The 23,049-nt window shown below is 36.5% G+C and overlaps 1 protein-coding gene across 25 annotated transcripts in view; it reads left to right on the forward strand.

Annotated features, from left to right (window-relative positions):
* The window catches only part of PLEKHA5 (pleckstrin homology domain containing A5), a 159,186-nt gene that overhangs the window by 58,057 nt on the left and 78,080 nt on the right, over window positions 1–23,049 (forward strand). Inside the window, exons 4-5 of one of the 25 annotated variants that reach the window (XR_009964393.1) lie at window positions 1,193–1,316; window positions 1,530–1,828. The exons of 23 other annotated variants lie outside the window; for them this stretch is intronic. Coding sequence is in view for 1 of the 2 variants with exons in the window: in XM_062616765.1 (XP_062472749.1) it covers window positions 1,530–1,554 (25 nt within the window). In the remaining variant the exon portion in view is untranslated. Of the gene's footprint in view, window positions 1–1,192; window positions 1,317–1,529; window positions 1,829–23,049 lie in introns of those variants that run through there. One more of the 25 variants, XM_062616765.1, reaches the window with a different exon arrangement.

The raw sequence follows: 23,049 nt of genomic DNA on the forward strand, positions 1-23,049 counted from the left end.
TGTGAATGTGTAACAGCCATTCAGAATGAGTTTAAGAACCTTGCAAAGAGCTTTTGCTGGCTAGTAAGTAAGTTTGAGGGAAGAATTCAGATGTCTTCCAGGTGGAGTCTCGGCAGTGTTAACTCTGGCTTTATCAGTTAATGAAAAGGATTTGTGCTCTGTGACAGTTATTGAATAAGGATTTGAAAATTATTGTAGGTCTTGCAGCACAAAAGGGCTGCTGAGCTTCAGTGTTTCTTACATAAAAACTTTCATTTATGGGTTGGTTCACTTGTGTTTCATCCAAAACCGAAAAATATTTTATGCTGCTTTTATTTACGCTAGATGTAATTGAAGGATGTGTTACCAGCCAACCAAGTCTATAATGCCCTAAAAAATGTTTTTAACTTGAGCAATTCTTGCAGTATCAGAAATCTACAGAAAAATCAGTTATACTGGACATCAAGTATTCAGATTGGATTCCTGAGATTGCTGATTTTGAGCAGAAGTAAAAGCATGTTCATACAGGGAATTACTATTTTTTTTTTATTATTTTGTAATAGTAACTCTGGGAATAGTCACAAAATATAAAGGAATGTCACTAATGGATTGAATTTTAGAAACCATCAAAAATTTGCCATACCAAGTACAGTTCTTTTGAAAGAAAAGAAAATTTAAGGGAATAGTGGATGAAGGGGAATTCTGTCTACTCTGAGGATAGGTAGTGAGTTGTCTGTGTAGCTAGTGCTTGTAATCAGGATAGACACACATGTAGCTTGCCTTTATGAAAGGTGGATTTGATGTCAGGCACCCTATAAATATATATTAAAAATATATTATCTAGGTCTATATAGATAGATATCTAAATGGTAATACACAAACTCGTAGCTGATTATTCAGTTTAATTATGGGTATATGAAGAGTGAAATCAGAGTATGAAAAGACGGACTTACCAGAGGTTTGCAATAACTTGATAAGGAGTAGAATACAGGTCTCTTCTCAGCTGATGTAGTTAAATGTATTTTGTGGATTCTTTGATGCCTCGTTTGCCCTTTTGTCATGTAATTGTAAACTCCTCCATCATGAAGCTTTCAAATGAAGAGATGGGGTGAGGAGGACACGCTTTAGAGAAGGTTCTTAGAGTTAGTAATGGTAATGTCTTTCAGGTGGGTTGTGTGAGCCCCACGGACTGTTCTTTTTAGGTTTACTGCAGGTGCACTGACTTTGCTATGCTTGAGTGGAGTGAGACACTTCCTGCTTCTCTGAGTTTCTGGAGTTAACTGCTCAGATAAACTGTGAAAACATAGACAGTGACCAAAGTAAAACAAACACCACAGGTAATAAGTGCTGTCTTTCTGTAGTGTTTTTATGTCTTAATCCTGATTTTGGTATTAACCAGTTCCTGATGCCTTTAGCTATATGATACATGCTAAATGAAAGTTCATTTAGCATTCTTCGTTCAAAAGATTTGTATGTTCCTTTTTCTCAACTGTTGTTATGCCTGATTGTTCAAAATTGCTATTCATAACTAATATTTAACATCTGTTCAGTTTTCTTTCAATATTGAAGGCATGAGGAGATAAGTTAACAGGGAAAAAAAAAAGGAAGAAAATTGAAGCAAGATAACCCATAGGGTGGAAAGAAAAGCTGTAAACTAGTGAGACAGCCAAATAAGGTGCAGAAACAATCACAAAAGAAAATCAAACCTGGGGAAATATACTTATTAGTGTAGAAACTTAAATATTACACAATAAGCACACTGCAAATATGTAGCACAGGTGAAACTATGAATACAAATTAAGAACATAAGTGATATTGTATAAATAAGAGGAAAATGACTCATCTTTTGAACTTTTGCATATGTAATATAGTTGTGGTTATCTAAACACAGTTATGAACTTTTAATTAGTTTTGTTTAAAAAATGTTTTTTCCACTTGAATAGGTCAGCTGATAATTGAGACATAAAAACATAATGGCAAACAGATTTTTCAATCTGTAAGAGACACGATTGTGGATTGATTTATTTTTTTTAGGATGCCATAGAGTCTTGTGAAACTCAGCTGTATATAATTTACTGAAAAATTTATCATATTTAGTTAAAAACATCAGTTGTGTTAAGTCAAAGCTTTTAATAAAATCCATATAAAGCCTAGTTATAAGCTTAAAAGGGAATCTTCATTCTGAAATAGTGATGAGTTTGATATTGAGACTTAAAATGAACCTAAACAGAATGTAAAACATCAGTCTTATCATAATGAGCTGCTCTGCTGTCAGAACATGTGATCGAAGGTGTTTGTGAGTGAACTGTTGCTAAGAAGCTGTTAAAGGAGCAAAGATGTCAAAGTGTGCACCACATGATTTCTTGATAAATATATTAAAAAAAAAAAAAACTCAGTCATTAAACACCTTCTGTTGTAACTTTTAACTGTGTGCTAAGTTTACTGAAGTGAATCTTACTCCTGAAATACTCTCATAGGTCGTTATAGCAACACACAGTAGTTTGGCATAGTTTTAGTGTGCGATGTGATAACAAGGCTTTGGTTTGTATGTCAGTGCAGAAACTTCATAAAAATGTTTCAGCTTTCAGGTCTGAAGTTTGATTTTAATCTATTACCAGCTTTGACAGGCTCAGAAGAATAGTTATTTTCTGGAAGTCCTATGTGCAGGGTTTATTTTTCTACTCACGTATTGATTTTTTTTTTTTCTTTCAAGATATGTATTAGATTACAAATTGACAAATTTATACGCACTATAAAACTTTCTTATTAAATGTGAAGGTCTTCAAACTCAAATTTATGTCATTGTAGCGGAATCCTTTCAAATTCAGTGAGAGATTTCCTTTAGCATTTTCATTAGTTGTTGAATCAAAGTATTTTGGTTTCAAGTGCTATTTATAGTGCCCCTTTGCATTTCATTATTGTAGCTACAGTTTGTTGGTCATTAAGACAATAAGATACAGATTCATCAAAAGAAGGAACAGAAACTGTCCTGAAACTTACTTAAGCTCCTCTAACAAGTTGGGCAGATGTCCAGGCAACGCAGAGGAGGTTTTTCCACAAAAATTGGTCTTTTGGGGGAGAATATGCCCACAAAAAATTTAACTTCAGAGCAGACCTTTTGGATTTGTAAGTTGTTGTCTAGCCTCAAGAAAATTCTTGTAATTTGTGCTCAGCTTAATGGGATTTTGGAAAGCAAAAGCAAAGAAACCTGAAACAAGAGAACAATGTACTTCAATTTCAATGGATTTTACTAGTGACTTGTTTTCATCTTCATCTTCTATTTGTGGAAACTACAAAGTACTGATTAGTTAGATAGGGTTTGTACAATTAATCTTTCTTGAGTGGCATTTTTAAAATATGTTTGAATCTGAAGCTAGATCAAACCCACATTGATGAAAACATTTCTCATTCAGGAAACAACTCTTATGTTATCAACATCTTGCATTTTAAAAATACATTGTATTTCATCAGTTTAAATCTCTGTGGATGTTCAGGGGGAAATAACAGAGCAAATGATGAAAAGTTAGGTGATGAGAGAAAATAAGCTAATTTAAGAGTTCATTAACTGACAAAGTAATGCTGAAATGCTTACTGAGAAGCAGACTTTACATTGCCTAATGGTAGACTATAGAATTAATTTGAATTTTACAACCTGGACAGATGCTGTAGCAAGTGTTGCTTTTTGTATGTGTTGGTGTAAGAAAACGAGCTACCAAGGTGCTGTGTGATTAAAAATCAAATGAATGCAGTTAGTGTTATATGATTATAAATAAACTTCCTTTTATAGTGATGCAGTATTATCTCTGGAATATGAAATAGGATGTTTCAGTTTGTTCATGAAATCAGGTTTAACTGTGCTGTAGCTGTATTGTGCATCTTGACTTCTGGGTTTATTCCTGGAAGGAATTTCTGAAGTAAATGTACTTCCTATCATTTTTGTGTGAGTTCAAATGCAAATGCTTAAGCATAACTGTTAAAATAATTACCTTAATAAATACTTTGTATTTATGCCAAGAGGATTTTCAAAGAATGAGTTCTGTGTATGTCTTAGACTTCTGATATCAATCTGGGGCTGAAGTTGCAGATTCTTATAGTAAGTATAAGCATTTTTGCACAGATATGAATGTCTCATTTTTAAATTGTAGTCATTAGTGAAGCTTAAGGATAGTGCCTTGCTTCTCTCCTGGCCATTGTATTAACCTTTATCCATCAAAGAGGATTTGATACATGCCTTCCAAGTAGTAGGGTTAATTCCAAATTCAGTTAGGTATCTTTGCCCAGCTGTGGTAGAGACCGGGATTTTGGCTGTGTCGGTTTTTATATAGTACCTTTTAAAATACAGCATATATAAAGTAGCCTGTCTGGGTTTGCTTTCAGCTTGAATGATAAGCAGGAAAGCATTTAAGAAAAAAACAAGAGTGCCTGGGGCATAGCTTTTGTCTTCCCACAAGAGGGGAAAGACTTAGGAAAAACGAATATACACTAGGTATGGAAAGAGGCCTGTGAGGGAGGGAAAAGCAAAACCTAGAAGACTTCTATACAGCTTGTGTCTGTCTGTGGGTGAATTTGGAGAATATTTAAGACATTTGTTGGCTTTGTTTGATTTAGGATTTGTGCTTCTTGATGTTCAAATCATATGCCATCCTGAAAAGGTTTTCAGTCTATTACAGTGTTACCTTGTAATTACATTAAAGCACATGATGATAGTGTTTAAGCCTCAGGATGCCTTGCAGGGAAGTAGTGCAAATAATTATCTGTGCATCAGTACAGATTGTTGGGGGGGGGGGTGTGGAAACAAATCAATACTGCTTGGTGGCTGAGTTTTGCGTATTCCAATTAATGATTTTAGATTTGACTTAAAGTTCTGAAATTGTTTGGAAGTAGGCCATCTCATGCTGAGATGAAGCATCAGGCCATTTTAAATTAGATACAGAGCATGCTCATATCAAGTACCCACTCTTAGATTTTGCACCGTGTGTCTCGGTTCCCTGTTAGTAGAGCTGTCATTCAAGTGAAGTAGAGGAGAGCACAGCATGCCCTTTTGTTATCTTTCTGTCAGTGTACATATGATTTCTCTTGGAACTGGGAGCTTGAGATGTGAGACGAGCCTTTCTGTTAGATCGCCAGTGTTTTTGGTGAGTGGATATTGATCTCTTTCCTTTCTCTTGCCTTTAGATAGCTCAAATAAAACTCAGCTTCATACTTCTCTCTATTCTCTAATAATGGTATCTATTTGAAATATCTCTGCTGTTGCACACTTCAGTAAAACAGTTCAGGTACCTAGGTATTAATTTCTTTATTGGAGAAGAATTGCTTTTTTAGCAGGAGTGCTAGGGTGTTTCACTCAAAAGTCCAAAAAAATGGACATAGTTTCTTTTCTCCTGACTTTGAATTAGCTAACTATTCTAAATATAGCAGCAGTTCTTCAACCATCACTTCTCAGTCATTTTTCATTTTCTCCTTGCTCTTAGGAAATAGGTTTAAAACCTAGATGGTTTTGTATATCTAATATTTTAGAGAGAGTTTGAGTAGTCTTGCAAAAGGGAATTTATTTATGTAAGACAATACTGAAGGATATTTACAGTACTTGGTTTCAACACAGACTGCTAATCAGGGTAAGTTAACTGTTGTCATCTGTTATTTTTGCTGATCATATTGCATGTATTTCCTTCTTTAATCAGCTAAGAAGTACAAAAAGGCATCTCGTAGTTCTTTGTTATAACTGAGATTTTGCACTTTGGTAAGATATAATTGGAATTTCTGAACAAATTTGTAGTCTGTATAGTAGCTGAAGTGCATGTTTGATACAGCTTAACATTAACTTTTAATTGACTGTGGGGAGGCAGGATTTATGATTCAGAGTATTGTCAAAGCTTAGTTCTTGCATTTGGCTTAAAAATCTTATTTTCTTCCAAGAACATCTGCAAAATCTGACTTTTAAATTCCTTAATGCAATGCATTTAACTTGCAGCAAAAAGTCATTTGACAATATATTTTTGAAACATCTAAACTGGGGTTGTAAAAAGCAGTGAGGGAATTGATAAACACCAACACCCACCTCCCTACCCTCACCCCCACAAAAATAAAAAGTTGGCTCCTAATTGCACTTACATCCCAGTGAATAAAGATGATTTAGCATCATGATTGATCTAAATATGTATTTCAGGATTGCAGTTGTGAAATACTAATGTGACTTCCTAAAATACAGTTAATTACAGGATTGAGATTGGAGATTGTAATTCTAATACATGTGTTGGGTTGGGAGGCTTGTTTGTTTTCACAACCAGATACTTTTATTATGGTTGTGGGTATATACTTCAAATAGTCTTCTGGATAGAAGATTTGAATTACAGTGGGGGAAAACTGTTTGTCAGTGAGTTCACTGAGCCTACAAAAGAAATTCTTACTGAACATAACCCCTGTTATGATTCTGATTGACTTGACTCATAGGGTTTAAATCAATAAATGTATAAACTTCATCATCACCTTGACAGGCTGGGAGACAGGATGGACAGTGGTGTGTGTGAATCTTGAGTACTTGAACATTAGTGTGCTTGACCTCCTGATGCAGGGTTCTTAGAGGAAATTATCTAAATTATTGTAATAGTTAAGATTACTGTTAAAGCCTGAGGATAATGCATTTAATTGAGGCCTCACTGTGGAAAAGGGCTGTCATAACCCATCAGAAAACCTGCACTTTGGCTGCCAAAACAGGATTCTAGTGTTTGTATGTCTGCCGAATGATGAAAGAGAGCAAGGGGTAACTGCAAACCTGTGTCGTGCAAAATATATTACTGTACTGCCTTGTTATCTTCAAAATGTTATTTCTAATACTAAGTTTTTGCTTTTACAACTAGACTATGTCATTTGATAATAGTTGTGCCTTCAGGTACCATGAGCTGTGTGTCTCCGAGATCTGGAATATACTACGAAGCCATACAGATCTGCCGTAGGACAGTTTCAATATGGACAGCAAACCTAGAAAAAGACCTTTTAGGAAGGGAACAAAGAGATGAGAAAAGGTAAAGACTTGCGTTAGTGACTGGAGAGCAGGCGATGGCAATATAAGAGGAACAGAGTTATTAAAGGCAAATGTGCAAAGAAAGCAGCACATACCTGAATAGGCAGTGTTCCTTCATCACTGTGAGCATGCAAGAGTGTGAGGTTTCTGGTTTGGACTGCTGAATAAGTTTGAACTTAGTATGATTTACTCAGATATCCCTTTAAAATAGCTAAATTAAGAAGTATAAAAAGTCATATTCTACATGTTCTGTAAGGGAACAATTGTTAGTCCAAAGGAAAACAGAAATCGGCAAGCGTTGAATGTCTCAAGTTAATCTGTTTTAATAACCTTGATCTTGTCTATTTTACTCTGCAGAATAAAGTTTAGTCTTTCCTTTGAAGTGAGTGCTGACTCTGGTTATTTTTCCAGAAAGAAGAAATCTTATATTATGGATGTAAAGGTTAACTGAAGTTTTAGAGGAAAGATGCTGTCTAATATGCAGTGCTACTCTTGCTATACTTGTTTTATTTAGCATGTAAGTCCACTTTTGGTCGTGGGTAGCATGCAGAAAAATTTGCCTTGTGTTTATGATCTTAATGGTGATTGCACTTAATTAGGTGAAGTTGAGATCTTGGAGAACCTGACACCCATTTATTACTGTCTGCTTTGCTGTAATTTTACTGTATTATTATTAGTTTTGTTAATATAAACTATATATATACGCACAATGTGCAGAGAGAGAGGGTGAATGTGTGTAAGGGTCACTGGTTATACAGGCTTATTCAGAATGAATTTAAATTCCACTGAATTGAGAACTAAAATAAAAAAAGATAGTTTTATTCCATTTCTAAGAATGTTATGATTCAGTCACTTTACACATGCCACTCATCAGTAGGATTTTATTTTACTTTACTGTGGATGAATATATAGTGACTTGCAATAAAATACCAGAGTGTAAGGCTAGAATCATAGAATAGTTAAGGTTGGAAAAGACCTTAAGATCATCTACTTACAACCCCTACAACCCCCCTGCCATGGGCAGGGACATCTCACACTAGATCATGTTGCCCAAGGCTTCGTCCAACCTGGCCTTGAACACTGCCAGGGATGGAGCATTCACAGATTCCTTGGGCAACCCATTCCAATGCCTCAGCACCTTCACAGTAAAGAATTTCTTCATATCATATCTAACCTGAGCTTCCTCTGTTTAAGTTTTAACCTGTTACTCTTTGTCCTGTCACTACAGTCCCTAATGAAGAGTCCCTCCCCAGCATCCCTATAGGCCTCCTTCAGATACTGGAAGGCTGCTATGAGGTCTCCACGCAGCCTTCTCCTCTCCAGGCTGAACAGCCCCAACTTCCTCAGCCTGTCTTCATACGGGAGGTGCTCCAGTCCCCTGATCATCCTCGTGGCCCTCCTCTGGACTTGTTCCAACAGTTCCATGTCCTTTTTATGTTGAGGACACCAGAACTGCACACAGTATTCCAAGTGAGGTCTCACGAGAGCAGAGTAGAGGGGCAGGATCACCTCCTTCGACCTGCTGGTCATGCTTCTTTTGATGCAGCCCAGGATGCGGTTGGCTTTCTGGGCTGCGAGCGCACACTGAAGCTGGCTCATGTTAAGTTTCTCATCAACCAACACCACCCCCAAGTCCTCTACAGGGCTGATATGAAAAGTTAAGTTCTTACGGCTCCACTGTAGGTATCTGGAAGGAGCTTTGAGGTACCTGTTCATGTGACTGGCAGTATGAGGCATGCAATTTACCTTATTCAGTTACTTTTTAAAAAGGGTGAAAAATGTATTCTGTTTTTCACATGAATAAAAGCTTACTGACTTGTGTGGCACTTTTTCACTAGTAGAGCAGTATACTCATAAGAGTGTGGTAGTGACTGTAGTCATTTGGAGGAAGCGCCACTGCTGAAATGATGTTTAAATAAACTTTGTACTGCTTGAAATTTTTTAATATAAATGTACAGAAGAAAGGAAGGAGGGGGAAATCAGAAAAGGATGTTGAAATTAGGGATGTGGGATGCTGGGAAGCTCTGATATATATGCCATTTAAGTTACTTGCCAACTATTTTATGAATTATTAAAATCTTTTGGTCAGTGAAGAGTTAGTCTTTTTCCATTCTCATTGTCTTCTAAATAAAAGCTTTTACTACTGCTGGCAATTGCACAAACTGAGTTCATGTGCCAGATGGGGAGCCTGTGACAATTTTAGACTGAAGTTTGTGTAAAAAAAAAAAAAACATTGTCAGCGTTCTGCATCAAATCTTGACCCATTTTAGACAGCATGCTACAATCTGATACTTTCAAAGAATAATGCCATTTCTTGGTTGTTTGTTTTTTTTTTTTATAGAGTGGAGCTGTGTTTCACATGATTTAAATTTACTTTTCCAAATAAAAAAAGAAATTGCACACCAGTACTCATTTAAAATGGCTGTAATGTCAGCACTGGTCTGAGACTTTTATGGAAAGATAAAGAAGGCATTATTAGCTCTTTCTGTATGTATATAGTACAAGTTGAGAACCAGGTTTATTACAGTAAAAATCTGAAATGTTTCAGTTTGTTTTCTTTTTAAAAAATCCTCAGGGTTTGGGGATTTTTTTGTACCAGGAGAGTGGAAATGGTAAAGACTTGGGTAAGACCTTGCTGAATGAACTGAGAATTATCTCTACTTTTTCAGTACATTGAGGTTTAAAATTGCTGTTCGATACAGTCCTGTGAATTTTTGCAGATCTTAGCCATGTATATACTAGATCGTTGCAATTCAATAATGAATAGGTATGTAGTGGGAATGTCCATGAAAAAAAAATAAATGAGAAAGTGATGTTGTATAAAGTGAGCATTGGGAGCTTTAGATTTCCTGAAAGATGACCAAGAGTAAAATATTTCACTTCTGTAGGTCAGAATTTCCAACCCCCCCAGGAAGTACAGGGAAAAGGGGAAAAACAAAAAGGAAAGTAGCATGGAAATGTTTCTCAAAATAGCACATTAGTTTTAACTTTTCCCTTGTGTTCTCAGTACAGTACAGTACAACATCCCTTACCTTACATACATACATATGCATACATTATTTTATGCTCCAGAGAACATCAACATTTGAAATATTTTCAGGTTATTCAATCTTACGTAGACTTCACTACTGTGGTGGGGATACAGTAGCTTAGTATTTGAACATCTCAGTAGCTTTAAGAAAACTAGAATTGCATTGTGCATTCTTAAAACTAGGAATTTAATGGGAATATGTGACTCGTTTGTTTCTAAGCCAGTTGCAAATTTATGCTCTTCCAAGGCATGACCATCAAGAAAAAAGAATGAAAAATTATTTTTTATGTACTTCAGGTCATTTGTAGGGGCTTGTATGCAGTTCATAGCTTGATACATTTTTGTATCAAAAACCTCAAACACCAAAGGTTTTCCATGTTCTGTAGTTTCCCATATATATAGAAATGATTAATCAGTATTTTGTATTTTAACATTTATTCACAAATCTATGTGTATTTATATTTCAGATGCTTCCTTTGCATCTTTTGCCTTTCTGTATAACAAAGTGTGCAGGATTTTTTCCCAGGGAATTACATAGGCATCGTAATTTAACCATGTCAGTGATAATCTGTGATTTACATGAAAATCAGCATATGGGCAATTTGATAAAGACCTTTTAATCAGTGAAAACATGGTGTTTGATGGCAAAAGTAGATAACACACATAGCTGGAATGACCTTCAAGGTTTTGATATAACATTTGCCATGGAATTTTTTTAGAGGTCTCTTTTTAGGCCTTACTGAATGTGACTTATGATTAAGTTAAAAACGAAAAAGCAAAATGTTTGTATTGCACTATTTTAAATTGTGCCAGTTCTTTCCGACAAGATGTGTTCAGCATACGATGGAGATTTTTGAGGGAAAATGTTAGAGAATCAGTAAATGAGAAAAGGTTTTCAGGGGTGTCATTAAAAAACAGGAGATCAGTACAGTTTTGAGCAATCTTGCTAACTAGAATTTTGTATAAGACATTGTATCTTACCTGGGAAATCTAAAATAAACTTTGGTTTTCACCTTTCTGAGAAATAGTATGAAATTATTTTTTTTCCTTCTTGAGAAGATAGCCTGTGACATCAAGGTTGTCATATCCTACCAGAGCATGAAAAAGCATGACTTAATGCCTTTTTCTGTAATGCCATGTTTCATCCCACACTGGCCAGTACATTTGTTTTCTCTATGAGCAAAGAAAAGGCAAGTATCTTTAGTAGCCCTCACGATGTGGCTGTCAAAAATAAGGACTTTAGTGCCGCTTTTTAAGGTATGTCAGAGTATGGCATGATTCTAGCCGTAATGTGTTTCCTGCAGAGGCAGCTTAAGTTACCAGTCTGGTAAAGTCTGGCTGCTGTTCAGTAAATCACAGCAATGCCAGTGGGAAGGGAGGATTTGCACAGAGGATGAGGGAAAGAGCTGGTGGCATGAATCAAAGAAAATAATTATAAGAGTGATGGAATTTCAGCAGATCCTTAAAATAATATCTTAAAATGTATCTTACAGAAACATCTGTAAGATGTAGCTGGTTACAGATGGGCATTGGTCAAGAGGAAAAGGAACACCAGCTACCAGAGTATTCCTGATGTTAAGCAGTCAAGACATTTCTTAACTGTTTGCTAGATGTACTGAGTTTGATTTTTTTAAAAATGGTACTTCATAGGCATTGGCTGAATTTAATTTCTGACTGCTTCAATGATGAGAATAGGTTGAGAACATTCCCCACAATCTTCCCTTACAGCATTAATGTCTCACAGTTGCAGTTATATTTAGTTGCTTTAATGATATATTTAGATCATGATAGTACAAATTGGAAACGGAAACAGAAGTTTACTTAACCAAGATCACACAGAAAGTCTAATGAAGCAGAAAGTGAAGCCAAAGGGCATATCCCCAATACAATTAACTTGATGATGTGATCCCTGAATGACTGTCAATGAAAGACCTCAGGTACTGAAATGCATGTCAGTACAAAGCTGCACCTGGCCTCATAGGAAGGAAAGCCAAATAGCTGCAGAGAAACCTTTTGCTCACAAGGCTGGACTGTTTTCGAGATTTAATCTACCAGGTTTGTGTTTCCATCTAGAAATTCCTGATCACTCACAGCCCATTCTGGTATCTTACCATGTTACAGGGCAGTGTCTTGTTAACTTTAAGGTCCTTACTTCATCAGCTTGGGGCCCTGAGCACTATTCTTGTATAACAAGTATTCTGTCCTTGTTGCATCCTGTAATGATTCTTGTTTGCAGGTATATTCAGATTGATAATTTGATTCCTTGGATGCCCTTTTTAATTTCATTAACATGTATGCGTTGAAATCAAGTAAGACCAGTTTAGATTTTGTTTAAACAGAGATGTTAAATATATTAATTAGTGTGGGACTTAAAATTAGGTTTATTTAATTTCTTTTGTTATAGTGATACATCTATTAGAGCAGTGTCTCATCTTTTGACAACTGTATTGAAGTGTTGTTGAGAGATTGACTACAGTCCCCTCCTCCGTTTTCACATAGAAATTTGTGAAAACTTCTACTGCACCTGTGTAAAGATGAAACAAAGTCTAAGAATTAAGTGAATAGAAGCTGAGAAATGTTGGAGTCACTGCAGTGCGAGTGCATGGAGGGGTGTGTGTGTGTATGTAAGTCCAGCCATTACTTTACATTAACAACCACCACACTGTAGTTTCTCTGACACTTCCAGACTCTCTGGTCCAGAAAACACTTCAGCTTCCCATGCTGAATTTTTCTCTTGTTGCCTCCATAGTTTTATTTTTAAAAGTTTAAGTTAAAATGGTAGCCATTTCCTTGAAAGACATCAGAAGAAAACCATTCTTAATAGTTTTCAAAACGTTTCCAGCTGGTTCTGTGCAAAGCTCTGATATCCCTGTGGTATTGAGGAAAAATGTACTATTTAGAAGATTAGACCCTTTTTCAGTGAAAAGCATTTCTGCATATTGTATGTATATGTACACTTTTTTAAACTTGTGGGACTACTGCACACGGTAATAGTAGCACTCACTGCTAAAAATCTAGGCATTGACTGGTGAATCTGCTTACAGTGCTCTACAGCTTTCTCATATGGAATGAACATAGAAGTTTAATTGAAGAATTACAGTAACAAGTAATAATAATCAGTATTATTACTCTAGAAAGAAAATTAGTTGGAGACAGTAGATTCCTTTGTTGACGTTGCAGTCTGGAGGCAGAAATTATAATTTATACACGTTATGGATTAAAGGTACTGACAAATAACTCTAGCTTGTCATCTGTGTTAGAAACAGAACCCAAATATGTAGAATAAAGAAGTTGTAACTTTTAAGTACATGGGTTTTCAGAGTGTGCCAAATCTTTTATGACTCTGGAGATGGTAACCAGTAATTCTGTTTCTGTCAAAACATTAAACTAATGTTTGCTGACAGGCAGTATTCACCAATAGATCTGGATCATCAGAATTCATTCTGCAAAGAGCTGAACTGTTTGGAATGTGAATCTTCCTATAATTACTGGGAAAAAAAAACAGGTCTTCTCAGTCTTGCGCACTGAATATTTGGTATTCAGGTTATTTTTGAGGTTGTGTTTGATGTACCTCAGGTGAACACACTCACGGAAACCATGCCAGTGAAGCTAAACAAGCGATGTCCACCAGTATGAACACTTTTAAACTCATTGAAAGACAGTGTGAGAAAAATTCTTCCAAAGCTACTTCTTGTGCCATCATCCTAATCCTCAAGGAGAGTCTGCAAAGTCCATTTGAAAGACAAGCATGGGAATGAAATTTGGAAATCTGTTATATCTTAAAACTCATGGACTCAGTGTTTTTATACCATGTAATTTTCTTTTCCGCTTCAGCTAATCCCACCTTTTTATCATCTTCCCCTTTAGAGGGAGAAAAAAAAAGTTAGCAATAATAATAAATAAAATTGGTAACAAGTCTTGATGCCCTATACTGGCCTCTTAATTAATTTTCTTCTCAGCTGGTCTGATAAACATAGCTAATTTCAACTCAGCATGATGGTATTTAGCTTTCCTGAATTCGTGAGCACTGCTGCCTGTACTTCAAGCTTGTACAATGGCTCTTGCTTTGTAAGCTTGTAACTCATTTCCAGCATTGTCAGTAGATGTGACAAAAGCTTCTGGTCCTTGTGTAAACCTTGCCTTGCGGGCTTTAGTGGTGTGTGTAGTAATGCCAGTATCAACATTTGACATGATTATGCCATCCCAATAGTATTCGTTTTACTGATAGAACATACTCTTTCTGACATTTTGGTCAGTTCATTGTTTTTTTCCTCAGAATAAATGAGTCTGGAATCACTTTATGAAAGTCCAAAGGCATTGACTTAATAGCACGTAAGAACCTTGATGTATGCAAAAATAATGAAGGTTATTATTTCTCTGTGTTAGAAGTGAAGAGATGGCACAAGAATCCTCGGAAAAACGAGGAAAACCTCCAACCTAGAAGTTACACAATCACTAGATATTGTAGTTCTCTGAAACAGTTACTAGAGTTCACATATCACATCCATTATGCTTTTCCTTGGCTGTTGGCTTCCTCATGCTGAATTCACGTTTCTGAGAGTCTTGGATGAAAAGTCATTTATCTTAAGTGCTGTACAGATTTTAAATACAAGTCAGGTAGTTGTTAGATGAGGCTAAATTGCATATTTGTTGCCAGTAATAAAAGCCAGAAATATTTGATGGAACATAATTTTGTAGTCAGTCTTTGAGCATAAAAGACTGGTACTTACATAATTTTTTACTGTATCTAAGGTATGTCCTCAAAGTTTCAATAAATGTCAGAGTTTTTTCAAAATACTCATTTGGTTCACCTCTTGTTGAATCTTATGAGAAGGAATGCATCAGAACCCTGATAAGAGTAGGCAAGTGATATTTGTGTGGCAGTGGATTTCCAAGAGACATCTATCAAAAGTGTTTTTAAAGATGGCCTTTTTTATTTATCATAACCTGAGTAAATGGCTGACAACTTCAGCATTATAGATCAATTTAAAATCTGTTTCCATTATCAACTACTTTATATTTGTCAGTTCCTGGTACTTTTTAGTGTAATACAGGTTCAAGATGAATGTTTATTTAGATTGTTTATCTTTTTGTAGAACAAAACTGTTCTACAAAACATTTAAGTACTGGAAACTTTTGGTTTGAAGCACCTTCAAGAGCAATACTGTATGAGCAAGTGACGCTTCTTTAATGGCCTCCCTCTGGATTAATTTTTGTTTGCCACTGGGGGGAGCAGAAGACTGTCACAGCCTTCAGGGAGTAAGAGTATTTGTCTTCTGTTTCAGAAGATTCAGGTCTTTGTGCTGAGCTGTGGGAGACTGTTGGTCGTTCACGTCTGCCACATGCGTGAGAATGTGCTTTACTGTGAATAAAATTCTTAATAGGGTTTCATGATTGCTTTTTTTCCAGTTACATTCTGAATTTGGACTGGATTAAACATGAAGTGTAGTTTGGAAAAGGAAGAAAATATCCTCAGAATTATTATTAGTATGAAGAGTAGATTGTGACTCTTGTTGGCTTAAGTAGAGTGCTAAAGTTATTCTCTGAAACTTTTTGTGCAGCTGTGCCTAATGTCAAGCTCCCTTTCAGCATGAGAGTGTGATGTGACTACATCACTTGGACTGGGGTGCAGTTTGCTTTAATAAAAGATGCTGTAGCTGAGAAGTGTATATATTTATTTTTTTTTTAAATTGGTATGTCCGTGGCTGTTGCTTTAACAGGACGTTGCTTTAATCCTGGTGTTCCAGACATAAATCTAAAAGTATTGTTTCCTTCCTTTAAAAACATTGGAAAAGAAGAAACAAATGCTTTTTGCATTGTTTCTTCTCATTTTAGGTGCATAGAATCAGAGAGTTTTTATGTGCAGGGTATTATAAACATGTTATTCTAGAAAGGCTAGCAACTGTAAATGCTGACTCTTTATTGCCAAACTTATTTAAGGTTCTTTGTCGGTGTTACACATGTCCCTGTAATTGAGAAAGTCCCATAGGCTGTTGAAGTCTTGCCTCCCCTGCTAAGGTTGCTGGACTGGTAATGTTTGTGCGTGCATGTTCTATTACGTATCTTTAACATGTCTGATGTTGCGGAAGAGCAAGACATTCCAGTTGCCAGCCAAGGTTGGGCTTTCCCTTTGGAAAAAACTTGGTTCTGTGCTGCTAACAGCAAGCAGTCAAAATTTCTACTTCAAAAATCATATTTTTGTTCATGGTGTATAGAGCTAAAAGTAAGCAAAGCGGGCTTAAAGAAATGCTAGAGCAACACATCAGTGCTTTCAGTCATAGGTTTACAGTAATTTTGTAGATATAGCAGAAATTGTAGAAGTCAGTTAGTAGGTCCTGGAGCATACCAGCAACCTGGGTTTGCTTGCACCCAAGACCAGTGATGTCTTTCCTGTGGGGTCATTTGTTGTTGCACCTTTCTTTCTTGTCTTGACAGATACAAGCTTTCTCAAGGCCCTTCCCCCTCACATTTTTTTCTTAATATGACATTCGGTTCTATTATTATTTTTTTGTCTTGTGTTTGAAACAGATATGGATTCTTATTCTAGGAATATAACCATCTGAGGGTACTGATATGGTTATTGTCAAGGATAACCTTGATGACTGGAAAAAGGCAAACATTACTGCTTTCAAAAGAAAAACAGGAAAAAAAAAATCCAGGTAACTAAACACTGGTCACCTTCTCCTCTTTCCCTGGGAATTTTACAGAGCAGAATCTCATAGAAACTGCTTCTAGGCTTGTGAAGGACTGGAAGGTAATTTGAGACAGCCAGCATGGGTGTATCAGGGAAAAATCTTGTTTGACCAACCTGACTGTCTTATATGATCACTGCCTCTTCAAGTGAGGGGAGAAACAGTGGAAGCCACTTAGCTTTAGCAAGGCTTTTGCTGTATTTTCATGTAGTATCCTTGTATCCAAATGAGGGGGTATAGTTTGGATGCATGGATTTCAAGGTGGGCGAAAAAGCAGCTGCATCATCAGGCTTACGGAGTAGCAACCAGTAGCTTGAAGTTCTAAACCATGGCTGCTTACAAGAATTCTTTTTTGAAGTTGATGCTGGTGAAACACTCATCAGCAAGTTGGGCAGTGCGGCAGAATGCACAGTCAGCAAGCTCCTGGGTAACGCCACCCCTGGGAGGAGGGATCGGTATGCCAGAGGGCAGGATGGTCATTCCCAGGGACCTCAGCAAACTGGAGGAGTGAGCAGACTGGAACATGGTGAAGTTCAGCAAAGGTGAATGTGCAGATGGAAGAGCAGCATCTTGGAAAATGGCCTGCATGTCCTAGTGGACAGGAAGCTGAACGTTAGTGTTAGGCTGTAATGGTGATGAAGGCTAACCACATATTGAGCTGTCTTAGCAAGAGTGGCAATTATTCCCCTCAATTCATCGCTTTTGAGACTATTTCTGGAGTAATGTGTCCTGTTTTGGTCACATCAGTATGCAAGACAGACAAACATGAGTGAGTCCAGCACTAGAATGGTTACAGAGCCAGGGCATATGACATACAAGAAGAAACTGAAAGGGAATGGTGTATTTATCCTGGAGAAATGGCAAAAGCAGTAGCATAACTGCACTCTTTCATTACCTACATGGGCTTTACAGCAGAGACAGATCTTCTCAGAAGTGCATAAAGAAAGGGCAAGAGGCAGTGGTCATAAATTGACAAAGTACATTCTCACAGGTTAAAATAAAAATCAGTAATAAGAGTAAATAAAAAAAAACAAAACAAAACAAAACACAAACCTGTTGAGCACAGAGAGGCTATGGAATCATCCTGGGGACAAGGGGCTTTGCGCTCTGATCCGGTATTGAATTTATCTCTGAGTGTAGGGTTGAACTTGATGACCACCACAGGTCTTGTCCAACTTAACATTTCTGTATGAGTCTCATGTATATGGAAAACCTTTTTGACCTAAAGTTTATATATAGCATGGCACTTATCCTGATACTGTCCATAAGACAGCTTGTTGGATTCATCAGAAGTGCATTCCCTAAACCAGATGTTTGAAGATCTCAGTAATAACATGAGCAGAAAACCTTAAATTCTGTGGAAAATATAGGTAATGTTGCCATGTGGTCATCAGTACATATCTGCCCAGAGCAATTTATTTTCCCTGGCTCCTTTGATTCAGTTATGTTGTTTTGTCTTTAAATTGGCTTGACTGAAAAACAAAATAATTTTTCTTCTTACTTAAAAGTAGCAAATTAGGTTTTCTGGAACAGTCCATAACTCTCTAGGATGGTGTGCCCAACAGTGACAAATTGTGACTGGTTGTCCTACTCCGATTTAGATTTTTGGGATTAATCTTGGCTATCTTACTTTTTTAAAATATTAAACTGTTCAAAATGAATGCTCTGGCACTGGGTGCTATCTCAGTTTGCAGGCTGTTCAGAAGCAGGGATTTAGCTTTTTGCTGTGAAGTAACTTTTCATATTTTTTACTGAAATAAAAAACTGGAAAATTGCAGAAAGTTGGTATAACTTAATACTAAGTTTTTCTCTCATTCAAAATAAGCTACCCTTTCTCAAACCCGATAGTTCTTCTGTCTTCCAACTGCCTTGGTCCTGTTTCTCTTTGTGTTCACAGAATCATGTGGTAATGCTTTCTCACATATCAACTCTGAAATCAGAGCTGAAGGTGATAAAGGAAACTTAGATTCTTCTGGAAATGGCACAGCTCATACAAAGGGAGTCATGGTGTGGATCTAACAGGAGACTAATTACTTCTATGAAGCTTATCGTATGCTAACAAAAAAGGAGGAAAAGATTGCCATCTTAATTTCAAGCAGTGGATCAATTTTGTACATGAAACACGCAGGCAAGTGAGAAGGGGAAGCATAGTCTCTAGTATTGGCCACTTAACACATGACTGATGGTAAAACTCTTCAATTTTTCGTCTGATTTCTGGGTTACTTTTTGGCTTCACGTCTCATATTCCATACTTTTCTGAAACACCTCTGCTCAGGTTTTGCCTGCCAGATAATTGCCATTCTAAGTGTGACAGGTGAAACTGTTTCAAAATAGGTCACTTGCCTAACTTAAGGGTTAGCACTTGTGTATTTTGAAAGCCAACCTCTTTTGGACACAGAAAAGTTATATATCTCACCAATTAACAAGACCATCCTTATTTTAAAGCTCTTTTGTTTCCAGTTCACACATCTGGGACTCCTTTTATCTCTTCTAGCTCCAAGCGTTATTTACCTTTCCTAATGTTTTATCTGTACAGCTTAGAGTCACCTTCATGTAGTGTAGTTCTGTCCTACCTCATACTGCTTCGCCAAGAGAGGCTTATTCTTGTAATCTTTGAGTGAATGGTCATATTGGTGAGGTTGTTTGGGGTTGTTTTTTTTCTGTAATTTAAATTAATAGGTATAATTAATTGGCATAGGTACATTACTTAATCATATTCTGATTCTGCTGCCTTTCAACCTTTCTCAAGTTATGGACCCCTTAGAAAAGGGCCAAAAACAAAAAAGGCAGTGGGAAGTACAGACCATAGGAGTAGCCACAGGACGCAGAGGTAGAGATGCCAGATTAGAAGCATTTGCATACCTATAGATGCCATTCACATTCTTGTCTATTTTTTAACAGATTTATTTTAGAGGTATCACCTTACATTTGTACTCCTGAATTTTGTCACACAATTGTTGCGCCTTCCTCTTGCTTATTCATTTCTTTCTATATGAAATTAGTCTATTTCTCATGCATTATCAAATATAGCTCATATGTCTAATGACTCCCTTGGCTTTGTCACCAGCAGTCTAGTTGACTGAAGGCAGTACTTTGCCACAGGTGCCCCTGTTGATTACTAACCAGCTCTAAATTAGTGTACTGGTTCTGGACTGTTGAAAATCTGTGGGCTGGCATATTTAAAGATGTGTGATGTTAATTTGGAAATATTCATGAAGATTATCTTTGTGTATGATTTTAATATTATAACTCACTGTTCATACTCTAAATTTGGGGATTTATAGAAGCCATTCCTGCAACTGCAGTTCCAGTTACTACCTGTGCAAAAGCAGATTTTACATACCACATAATTTATTCATGCTGTTCATCTCCATTTTTGCTTTATACTTTTAGAGTAGAATGTTAGATCATTGTTTTTCTTTCTTGTGTAAAAATTTCCAGTTCCCTAATGTATTGTTTCCCAGTGGAATTATGCAAGTGCTTTCTGAGGATCTTAGACTGGAGTCTGTTGTGCTTCTAAGTACTTCCTGTGGCTGGGACAAGGTATGCAGGATGAAAGAAAGGATAGTGGGACAAATGTTGGCACAGAAGGAGGTCAAAGAGAGTGAGAAAAGTGGTCCAGCTGAGGGCCACCAGGTGAAGTTGAGAACACCAGGGCTGGATTAGCTGGAGCATTGTATAGAAATGCCCAGAGCTGTGGCACTGGTCTTTGCTCTTTCTCTCTAGCTCAGGAAGTGTTTTGTGAATGTTGCTGCCATAAATAGAAACTCTGCAAGTTTAAAGTAAATTAGAAGCGCATATTTAGATAACACAGTCAGCATCTGTTCTTTTTCACTTCTACTGACTCATGTTTTGTCCAACCCCATGTTATGCTCTTAAAAATTTTTACTATTAGCTCCTGTTGAAACTTAATCCTGTTGTTAAATGTTTTATCTTCAATCATCTTGAGGTAGAGATTTTATTGGTAGAAGGGACTTGACAATTCGGAGCTGCAGTAACGTTTCAGAAGTATGTGACATCACTCTTCGTATCAGCTTTCTCAGAGGCTAGCAGTCCTGACAGCTAAGTTGCTTTTCTCTGGGTCACGGCTGTGCAGTACTCACTGGGGAGCAGCTACCAAGAGAAAAAGGTTGTACCTCACATCCTTAAGTGTTTTTTGTTGTATGTGTGTCAAGATTTTGCTAAAGAATGAATTTTCCTGGAGACTGGTGAGTAATTCTTATGCATTTTACTGTTTTTCTTGAGACAGAAAGCATTTCCTCCTTCTTTGGAAAAACACTTTTTTTTTTTTTTTTTTTAATCCAGCATTCAGTAATTCACAATATATGCAAAGTAGCACACAACACTCATAGCATTCCAGTTAAGATTTTAAATAAAAGCCTAATTTTAGGTAGAAATCAAATGATTACTGATGTGCTAATGTAACTGTGTATAACTTCCAAGTTTTTTATTTAGACATGCTTGTCTACTAGACCATGTGTCTAAGACATTAAATGTAGCAAGAATCAGAGATTTATTTTTTTTTTAATTAGCTTGCAACACTGAATGTGAAGTACTCTCCCAATAGACACTTGTAAGTTACCTTATTTTAACAGAGACCTCATACAGCAATGTTAATAGATGACCATGTTTCAGATGTTATTTTGGGAGTGCTGTATGCAAGTAGGGGGGGACCAAGTGTCAAAACAGATGCATTTCCAGTCACTGTAAGTATCTCTGTGTATATCATCTGTCAAGCTGTATGTCTGTTTCTTTATGAATGTCATATATTGAGCTACAGCATCTGTCAGCATAAACATTATTTAGGAAAAAAGCTCAATCCTACCCACAAAACCATATCTGGTTGTAGCTTAAGTTTTAAATAACTGCAGTGCACTTTGTTTTCGCTTCATGGTAACTGTTCTCTCATCACAGAAGAAATATAAAATACATGCTTCCTTTCCTTCTCCCTAGCTCTTAAAGGTCTAACTGTAAAGTGCTGCAATACTATGACATTCAGAAACCCTGGCAGATTCCAATTTTGAAAGGATTTCTATTTTAATATGATGATAATCTTCCATATTATAGTAAGAAAATTACAGCATACCTATCTACACAGAGGTAGTTTGAAAGGGAAGCCCAGGGTTTTGCTGTGTCACTTTAGTTTTGGTTTCTTTTGGTTGTTTTCTTTAAGGGTGACAAGTCTTGATGGGTGAATATATGCAAAAATATCTTCCTCCTCTGTTTGAAGATTCTGGGGAGTAGTGAAACTCATCTTGGTAAGAGTCAGATACTGATTTCCAGCAGGAAATCATTTCCAGACTGAATTTAGGTGATCTGAATCAGAGCTGTAGGTAGCTGTGTGGATGTAATATGTTACTTTCAGAAGCCTGTGCTTAGGATAATTTCATTAATGCGTCAACTGGCAATTTTTATGATACAGTAGTGTGGTGATGATATATTGCAGATACAGAATTGATATAATATTTACAATTTATGTGATTTGGCAGGTTACTGTTAGCGTAAAAATTCCTTTGTAGCTCTGACTCTTCATGTAGGTGGTTGGCTTCCAACCCAGAACTAAAAAGCAATGGGCTGTGGGAAGTGCTTTTTAAATTATGTTGTCACAAATGCAACAGTTTTCAATGTCATTGTAGTTTCCAAATAAATTTTAATGTTCAATTTGGGTAAAGTTTACTTTTTCTACATTTTAGGATGATGGCTTGCATTTCTTAAAAAAAATATTAGTAAGTTAAACTTTATTATCAGTTGTATCACTTTTACTTAGTGTAATTTGGGTTTAGCTGAAATAGGGTTTTATAGGTGGTTATATCAGATGGTCTTCAAAGATGTTTAAAGTGTGTTGTACTTTCTGATATGTAAATTCTATTGAATGCACTATTAAATGGAAGTTATACACAAAACATGAGGTGCTGGTAGCATTTTAGGTTAGGAGTCATAGAAGTTGAACTACACAAATAGATATTTTGCTGTTCTGTTGGCTGGAATTTAGGATTGTGCTTAAACTTCTAATTTGCTTCTTTACCAAAAGAAAACATGCAGCCATACTTTTAAATAAACAGGATAACTTCTTGAATCCTTTCCAGGAAAAAAAAAAAGGGGGGGGGGAGGGGGGAAGTGGAAAGTGGAATGACAGAGGCCTTTCTTAAACACAGGTCTAAAGATACTTACTACATCTGTTAGCTGTATCACATAATTGTTAATACAAAACTTTCCAGGTTTGTTGGTTAGCTGAATAGAGCTATAGTTAGTTCGAGTTAGCATGGTGATGGCTGGAATTTTCCAGTAGTTTTTTCCTGCCTAAGGAATAACAATCTTCCTTACAA

Source organism: Pezoporus occidentalis, unplaced genomic scaffold (assembly GCF_034315485.1).
Source record: "Pezoporus occidentalis ecotype Australia unplaced genomic scaffold, CSIRO_AGI_Poc_V1 ctg19, whole genome shotgun sequence".
NCBI lineage: Eukaryota > Metazoa > Chordata > Aves > Psittaciformes > Psittacidae > Pezoporus > Pezoporus occidentalis.